The 9347-nt window shown below is 49.3% G+C and overlaps 1 protein-coding gene across 1 annotated transcript; it reads right to left on the bottom strand.

The window, feature by feature from the left end:
* Positions 1-1217: 1217 nt before the first annotated feature.
* Ndufa6 (NADH:ubiquinone oxidoreductase subunit A6) lies at positions 1218-8040 on the bottom strand. Its single transcript, XM_004642586.2, has 3 exons — positions 7872-8040; positions 2265-2380; positions 1218-1418 (listed from the first exon to the last, which is right to left on the bottom strand). The coding sequence occupies exons 1-3, from the start codon at positions 8008-8010 to the stop codon at positions 1287-1289; spliced, it is 387 nt and encodes a 128-aa protein (XP_004642643.1). The 5' UTR covers positions 8011-8040; the 3' UTR covers positions 1218-1286.
* Between the last annotated feature and the right edge of the window lie 1307 nt (positions 8041-9347).

Genomic DNA, 9347 nt, shown 5'->3' on the forward strand with positions numbered 1-9347 from the left:
AACTAGAGCTTCCGGCTTTTTTAAAGGCAGGGTTTTGCTAGGCTGACTTTGAACTGAGCCACCTTCTGCCTCAGCCTCCTAAGTGCTGGGATTATAGGTGTGTGCCACCACACCCAACTCTATAGCTTTGTGTGTGTTCAGTAATATGGGTTGCCATGTGCCAACCATGAGGGGCACTGACTGGTTACAGATACTAAAATCTCACCATAGTTTTTAAAACTTGAGCCCCTCAGGGGAAAGAACAATGCGGGGGGTATGCTGGGTTTTGAAAAATTTGGGACCCCTCAGTGTGATTATAGACACTGAGCTCCTTTCTCCAGCATGTCCACTGACCTGGGAAGGACAGAAAAGACAACCATCCAAAGCGGACAGGTTAGCTCTCGAATCTGACTGATGTTGAATCTCCAGGTATAGCAGTTTGCAAAACTCCAGGTATAGGCTATTGCTGTTTTGCTGTGTGCGTGCACTGAATTGAACAGCTGTGCCCTAGTAGCCTAATGAGGACTTTTCTTTATTACTGGATTGAACCTAAGGCCTTGTGCAATGCTAGAGAAGCACTATCGTAAGCTCCATCACCAACCCTTTTAAATTTTTAAAAATTAATACGTTGTGGTACATAATTAAATTCCTTGTGGGGAGTTGGTATATGTGTACGTAACACATTCTAATGCTTTTCTCACCTCTCTCATCTCTTGGGCCCCTTCTCATTTGTAAAAGATCAATCTCCCTATTTCCTGTTATCTTATTTTCCCAAACCTTTTAAGATTTTTGAGACAGGGTCTTGCCGAGTTGTCCGGGCTGGTCTCAAACTTGGCTTCTGCCAGCCAAGTAGCTGGGATTACAGTTGTCTGCTACTGTACCCATTGGGAAAGTAAGTTCATTTGTTGCAAGGAGCACAGCTAAGGCCGTGAATATGCATTTCCTTCAGGACTCCAGGGAAACCAGCCCACAGTGTCAGCTGCACTTCTGTGTCTACACGCTGCTAGGCTGTAGGACTACGAGTCACCAGCCTCATACCCATTGTGATGGTTCCTGAACAGATGGCCTCAGCCTTCTCCTATCCTGATGTGCAAGGCTCTGAGAAGACAGGATTTGCAGCAAATGCCACCCTTCAAGAAGAGTGAGCGAGCAGGTGGTGTGTACACATAGACCCCATTTGTTCAGGCAAAGTGAGAGACCACAGAAAACTGTTTTACCAATGGAATTCTATTATGAAGTGACTGTCATATGGAAAATTTATTTGTACTCTAATAATTAAATAACATGCACCTTTCCACTGAGCGGCTTTATGGGTCATGGCCAGCATAGAACTTGGACAGGAAATCCTTTGGCCTTGGTGCTTCTGTTTCATGGAAGAACCTCATAATATGTGTCCGCTGCTTCCACACTTTAATTGTTTCCTCCAGTTCCATCTTTCCCTAAAGAAATGAGGGAAGAGGTGGTCAGGCAAAGTGGCCAAGCTGAAGAAATCAATGCTGAAGGCCAGAGTTCCATCTTCTCTTGCTAAGTGACTCTGGGTAAGTAGCAGCCCTGCCTAGACAAATGTATGCATCTGGAAAAGGGGAAGCACAGCTCTGTGATTCCTGAGGCTGATTAAATATTCTCTAATGCCACAGTTAACTTGGAGAGGAGAGGAGAGACTTGCAGGTTAGCAGAGCCTATAAATGCAGCGCCAGGCTGGCCTGCTTAACCATTTCTTCCAGGCTGTTTAGTAGTCCACACCAAAACATCCTTTGGTGCTAATGTGGCCGGGGACACAGGAAATCAGGCCTGTGACTTGCCTCATTACACAGGAATCAGCTAACCCACCTGCTCTCCAGCTATAAGCTGGCATCCAACTTCCAGGGCTGGGGTTTAAGAATCCCAGCTTTCCTCTTCAGAGTGGGTTTTTAGTTCTAAAATGCAATTCCCAGTGCTTTTCCCTTTACAAATCATTTTCCCCCTTTATGGCTGAGCTACATCCTCAGCCTTTTTTAAGTCAGGCTCTTGCTAAGTGGCTCAGGTCAGTTTGAACTTGTGATCCTCCTGCCTCAGTCTCCCAGAGCGCTGAGAGTGCAAGCATGTGCTACCATGCCTGGCTTCTCTTTCAACAGTCTTATAATCTTTATGATCAGGTGATACTCTCCAGGTTTACTCTTTTGAACACACAGCTAAGTTGCTAAACCAGTATCTGGTTTTTAAAGTTGGAGACAAACTGTCCCATCTGGGAAGAGTGAGAAGCCTGGGACGAGCTGGCCGATCTGTTAAGTTGGAGGGTCAGTTACCTTAATCACCAGAAGATCAACCACCCTGGGGTCTGTGACGTGGGCGTTCTTCATAAACATTTCTCGGACTTTATCCCGCCCCTGTTTTACAGGGATGTCTAGCTGGAATAGGGTCACTAAAGAGAAAACATGATTCAGGGTAGAACGTACTCAGTTAAAACATGTTTTTAAAAACCAAAGTCAACAAACACAAAATCACTTGTTGACTTTTCTACCAGATGTTAGCCCGGCCTTGAGCTTTGTGCTTGAGGGTGTGAAGAAGTGTGAGCTGAGGTTCACTGAGGTTTTCTTTTTTAAGGGGCAAGAAAAGACCACTGCACATGAAGGAGGAGAAAAACACAGTTTAGGTTTCTTTTTCTTTTATGTGCAGTGCTGGGGTTCACATACAAGGCCTTGCATGTGCTGGTCAAGTGTCTTACCCCCAAGCAATCCCACTGTTGCCATTTTTTAAATGGAGTGTTCAGCAACACATGAGGGTTGAATTTATGTAAAATGATATGGCCCAGGCTGTCAGTACCACATGACCACAGGAGCTGAGGAGTGGTGCTAAGGGTTGTGGAGGAAGACTTCACTTCAGCCAGCATTCCTCAGGGAAGAAGAGATACATGTACAGTTCTGATGGGAGGGACAGCTACCCCTGATTACTAACAAACCATAAATAACAGCAGTTATCACAGACCTCATAAGTGGCACAAACCTCATGACCCTGAAGTTCACATGACAAAAGAGGCATATGGGTATCCTTGGAAAACTACCCTTTAACCATCTGTGACCCTCTTGTGGCACTCAGCCTTCAGTGGACCTACTGAGGACGGGCATGGCAAGATCCTGTGTAGTAGGTGGACTAAGGACAGGTACAAGGTACACTCAGCCCACAGGACCGCACAACAAGGCACACAGGCAAGACAGTATTGTGGTCAGGGGACCAGTGTGTCCTTTGCTGAGGATACTTTGTGTGCCCACTGTGACTGGCACTGACAGGAGGGGATTCCTAGTATGTCCCTAAATGAGCACCAGAAAAAATGGGATATTGCTACTCCTGTGACATGTCCAGTCTAGTCTACAGTACCATCACAACCAGCTCTAAATACTATGACAACTGTTCAGTGAATGAATCCATCAACTATAAAGTGAATCTTTCATTATACCCATAAGGGAAATGGAAAAAATAAAGTTGCTGTTGGGGAAAATCATGCAAAGAAAATAAGATTTCTGTTCCAACCAGGGAAGAAGTAATAGAAAGCTAATAGGAGAACCAGCTCAGGTAAACATTAGTGACACAGAACCACTTAATTGAAAATACTGGTGACCAGGGCACAGGAGCAGGCTCACATGGACAGTTAATTACATACATCTCTTCCAATACTGGCCTTGACTTTTCCAGCTTATAATCAACAGTGGTGGGCATATCTATACCATGGGAATTGGCAGACTACGAATTTAGGGTTTTCCTCCCAGAGAGCAGTCACCAAGGTCAGTCTTAGGGATTGCAGAAAAGGGGCAATGAGATGACAGACACAAAAACAAAAGCAAGCTACTATGGAATGTGGAATTTACAAACCCCTTGGGAAGAGGCCTAAAGCACTGTGGGCAACTGCTCAAAATGACACAACTGGGTCCTGGGATCCAACATGCTTTATTTCTAATCTCTTGCTGATTTAGGGAGAGAAATAAGAGGAATCGTCCCCTCTATCAATGCTCGTCATTCCTGCATTTTTATATCAGATTCCTGCCCAATCTTGGAAGCGAAAAGGCAAGGTTCTTCCAGCCTACCTGTGGGGGCTCCCATCCCTCATGACCTCCTCAGCCTTACACCAGGATGTTTCCATATGCAGCATGGCTCAGTGTTGGAAGACTTGCTTGGCTAGCATGCCTGAGACCCTGCAGTTCCATCCTCAGTACAGGGTGGGATGGAATCCAGAAGCACAGTTGCAAAGTTCTGCCTACTTTTTTTTTTTTTTAATAATTCTTTTTTATTTATTTATTTATTTATTGTGTGTGTGGCCAGCTCAGCCCACCAGGGGGCAGGGCTGGCTGGCATGTGGTGCTGGGGGATTGAACTGTGGTCCCTGTGCTTTGCCAAGCTTGTTCTAAGTAGGTGCCTTAGACCACTGAGCCATCTCACCAGCCCCGTGCCTACTTTTCAGTAAGTAACAAATCCCAAGCACCTCTCCTCCCGGGTTAAGAAGGCTTTCTCTACTGATAGACTCCTTATTTCCATCCCAGGCTGGGCCCTGCCATTCCAACCCCCTGAACACATAGCTCCACCAGCAAGAGGCTGGGGCAAGGTACTTGGAAACACTTTGGCTATTGCCTGCTGATTTATGCCTTTGCCTAAAGGCCGTAGTTCTCAAGCCAGTGATGATTCTGTCCCCCAGAATTCCTGGTCGTGCCTGGAGGCATTTTGGGTAATCACAACCAAAGGGAGAATGGTACTGTCCTCTCAAAGGTGGATGCCAAGAATGTTAACAACATGCAAAGCACAGAATAGCCCTGCACAACAAAGAGTTCTGAGCTCTAAGGCAGCTGTTGAGAAGTCCTGGTGTAAATCCAACTTTTCTTTCTCAGCTCACAGACTGCATTCCTGGCTTATTTTCTGAAGCCTGAGTGTATTTAAGTTTCAACTTGAAATCATTTGAGAGGCTCAAAAAGAAGATGGACCTATAGGCTGGGAAAGTGACTGTGACAGACTTGGAGGGATGGCACCACACAGTTCTCTGCCTCTGCACAACTTGTGCCAGCACTGGTGTGTGGTCCTCGGGAGGCAGAGGAAAGCACAGGGTCTCAGAAACCTCGAGATCAGTATGAACTGGGACTCGGTCCGGGGCACAGCCTTGTTGGCCTGTTTTCTCACCTGTAATATTCTCTACCAGGAATATGGTAGAAAATCAAGTGAGAGAACACCTAGAAAAGCATGACACATATGTTGGTTAAAAATGTCAGCATGTTTCCTCCACCCTTGAGTTATACTTGAGGTGTAATTAACTGCTTGTATGTCCAGCTCCCTCGCTTGACCTCGGTACCCTTGAAGACAGGTTGTGCTTTACTCACTTTATACTGCTGTGGACATGTACTGGCTCTGCAGTACAAGAAGTACAAAGTGAAACAGAAATTAAATAAATGAACTGTTTCTCTAGAAAGCCTGTTACTTTATGGCCAGCAAGCAGCATGTAGCATTTTCAAACTGGGTCCCAAGAACTTCAGAAACTACAGCAGGAATGCTGGGGATGGAACTCTGGGCCTCACACCAGCTAAGCGCATGCCCAACAGCTAAGCTGCACCCTGCCCACCCTAAAGCCAGGTGTTAGAACTGAAGTCAGGGCCACAAACCTGGCCCTTTTAAATGGTGTGATACACACAAGTTTACATGTCCCACCTGTCCCCTGTAAGGCAGAGCAACTACCTACCCTAAAATAAGGCCCTGTTTGAGCATTTAGCATGGTGCTGGGTCACATGCAGCATTTCCATGAATGGCAGCAGCAACACTAGTACTTATTCCGTCTGTCCGTCAGCAGCAGTTCCATTGACCGGCAGCCTGATACACTGGGGCCTAGGTCTCCTAACTCACTAGGGACCACTGATCTTTCCTCAGCCTGATCTTCACCCCATGCCTTCTCCCCCTGCTCTCTAGACTTTGACACCTTCTTGTCCACCTCTCTCGGGACCCTTCTGATTCTGGAATTATCTTCCCAAACAGTAGGTCCTGTGAGGTGATGGTAAAAAGCTAGGTTCTACAAAACCACAATACCTGGATCTGCTTGAACTCAGCCACCACTTCTGCCCTTCTTTTTCCCCTTCTCCCTCCTGCAACAAGATAAGGTTGCAGGGAGTCTTAGGTCTTAGGAATATTCTGCTAAGCATTTTGGTTTTTAATTGCTGTTGGTGGTTTTTTTGAGACAGGATCTCCCTATACAGCTTAGGCTGGCCTTGAATTCACTTTGTAGCTCAGTCTGGTCTCAATTCTCAGCGATCTTCCTGCCGCAGCCTCCCAGGGCTGGGATTACAGGCATATGCCACCAGGCCCTGCTAATCTCTGCATTGCCCCCAACCAGCCATCTGCCTGTCCTTGACAGCACTTGAATTTGCAGCCCCTACACAAACAGGTCACTTACTTCTCAGCACTCTGAGGGTCTTTTGGGTCACTAGCAGTCTCTCCGAAAGTCAGCTCAAGGATGGACTCAGAGGAGCACAGTTCTCATAAAACAAAAACTGTTCTGTGTCTGGAGACTCCTAGGTTAAGTCCATGAGCAGCATAAATAACAAGAACAGGGGCCGGGGAGATGGCTCAGTAGAATAAGTGCTTGCCTGGTAAGTGCAAGGGTCTGAGTTCAATCCCCGGTTCCGAAAAACAACAACAAGAGCAGCCACCAGAACTTAAGTGTTGAACAGGTGCCTGCCTCTATGCCAGGCACTTTAGATATGCACTGCTGACCTATTTAAGATGATAGCTCTCCACAGAAAACACTATTCTTTCTCCAATTTACAGATGAGGAAGCTGAGGCACAGATGAAATAGCATATCCCAGGTCACAGTAAAGGGCAGCGCCTGGGGAAAGTGCAGGCTCTAGATCACCACCGTCTGCCTCAGACGCAGGCAGGGAAGTCACACTCCAACCACGCTGTCCACCTCAGGGAGGAGTGATGCTTCAAGTTAAAACATAGGAAGTCAAATCAGCACAATTACAAAATAGGTCATCTGAATGGCCCATTTTCATCCAGTACAGTAGACAGCACTGAAGGAGATGTTGAGATGAATCTGTGAGCAGCGTGTGGTGGCGCTCGCCTGTAATCCCAGCACTTGGGAGGTTGAGGCAGGAGGGTCTCACTGCAAGTTCGAGACTAACCTGGGATACAAAGTGAGCTCAAGGCCAGCCTGAACTACATATTGTGAAACCCTGTCTCAAAAAGACAGTCGCAGCCGCTCCCCTCCCCCCCCCCAAAAAAAAGAAAAAGAGAAACATTTTGCATTCTGGGAGCTTATGTACCAAACCTGCCGGTGAACAGACCCGTTCTCTACCACCTAAGAGACGAATGGAAGGGGTTCCACGGCAATAGGGCAAGACTAGCAGGGGCGGCGGGGAATTCCTGAGGAATAAATACGAGGCGCGCGGAGCTAGGCAGCAAGGCTTGGTGCCCACCTCCCAGGGAGAGCCGACCTGGGAAAGTCACCTTCCTTCTCTGGCTGTTTTTCTGGGGGCGGAGCCCGCGTGGGAAACGGACGACGGCTTAAGGCGCACAGCCGCCTTACATAAAACCAAATGGGCGGCCGCGAATACTTCCCGGAACGGTACAGCTGGCTGCCCAGACCCGACAGAGGCTATCGTCGGGCCGCAGGCCCGTCCCGTCACCTCTCGCGGCCCTCGCCTGCCAACGGCTGTCACCAACAAGCCCGGCTCTCGCTCCCAGGGGCTCTGGGAGGATTATGCGGACAGATGGCTCCAGAGGGCCAAGGCGCCGCAGTCAGCCTGGGCTCAGTCTGGCCTCGGGGGACCCGCCAGCTGCCCTGGAAGCACCCTGAATTGCCAGTGCCCCAGCAGGTGACCTCAGCTCGGCCGGTGAGACCTTGGGCCGCCGCCTCCGGAGCCCCGCGTGCGCTGTTGCCTCTCACCAGTGTTCGGCACCTCCCGGTACCAGGCGCGGTAGAGCTCGCGCACTCTCCGCTTGGCCTCGTTCATGTCCCGGCTGAAAATGGGCTTCACAGAGGTGCTGGCTGCAGCAGCAGCCTGGCGTGCGCCGCTCGCCGCCATCTTGGTAGTGAAACCACCTCCGCAATCCCTCCTCCTCCTCCTCCTCCTAGCTGCAGGCGTGCGCTTTGAACGAATCTCTCTTCTGATTGGCTAAAAGGATAAACCACGCCCCCGCGCTACAGGTGGGCAAGACGACAGCTCGGGTTCCCCGATTGGCTAGAAGCCTCTCTCGGGGCGGGGAAAATGAGCACCGCGCCTTCTACTCGCGAAACGCCGCTCTACTAGTGTCCCCAAGCTCCTCGCTAGCAGCTCGAGGCGCAACCAGGGGGCGCTGCTGCGAGGCTTTGGTCAGCGTGCGGCGATCCTCGAGGTCGCCGTCCAGCGTTTCCTTGGTCAGCGCCGGGCTTGCGCCGCCTGCAGCCGTCCGAGGTGACGGCTGAGGTAGATGATGTCGCCGGCGGCTGTGGCGCTGTCGTGGTCTGTCGGAGGCCTTTCTGAGAACAGCGGCCCGCGGTGCGGCTGTCTGTTGGAGCCCTCCTGCTTCAGCGTCTTGGCACCGCTCAACTCCGGGAGCTGGGATGGAGCATCGAGACTTGTCATCCCAAACTGGAATTCTCTCAAAAAGCGCCCTAGAATTTAAGGACGAAGGGACCCTTAGGTCGTCCATTCGCAGTGTTTTCTTGCTGGGAAGTGAGCGCTGAACTGCAAGGGAGCGATGACAGCTGGCAGAGGGACAGCCCCAGCTCCGCTTGGGTGTATACAGTCTCATCCCAGAGACCGGGCGGGTGCTCTTTGCAGCCCTGTTTTATAGATGAGGAAATAGAATCCAGGTCACTTGACATATTAGGTCGCCTGACTTCTGCCTAAGGGCGACTGTCTTTCTCCAAAAGTGCAGTTGACAGGCACGTCTTGGGGAAGGGGCAAGAGAGGGCTCAACTTAGCCGTGCGACCCCAGCGGGTATGGACAAAGCCTTGCAACGCCCGGCTTTCCCTTTTTTTTCTTGGCCAGGGTTTCACTCTGCAGTTCAGGCTGGCCTGGAACTCTCAACGATCTTCCTGCCTCAGCTTCCCGAGTGCTGGGATTACAGCCATGCCACCATGTCCTGTCCTGGTCTTTCACCTTTCAAAGGGTAAAAGATTTGATGTCTTTTCTCCCCTTTTTTATTTTGAAATTATATGTGGGGCCGGGAGATGGCTCAGTGGAATAAGCACTTCCCTGGCAAGCGCAAGGGTCTGAGTTCAATCCCTGGTTCCGCAAAAAAAAAAGAAAAGAAATTATATGTAAATGAGTTCTGTAAAAGTCCTGTGCTGCCTATAGGACTGTAATTCCAAACCTAATGCTGCTGAAACCTTTTTAGTGACATCTTGGTGGCTCTGCTAGTACAGATGGTCCTACT

The sequence above is a fragment of the Octodon degus genome, unplaced genomic scaffold, assembly GCF_000260255.1.
Source record: "Octodon degus isolate 3935 unplaced genomic scaffold, OctDeg1.0 scaffold00156, whole genome shotgun sequence".
NCBI lineage: Eukaryota > Metazoa > Chordata > Mammalia > Rodentia > Octodontidae > Octodon > Octodon degus.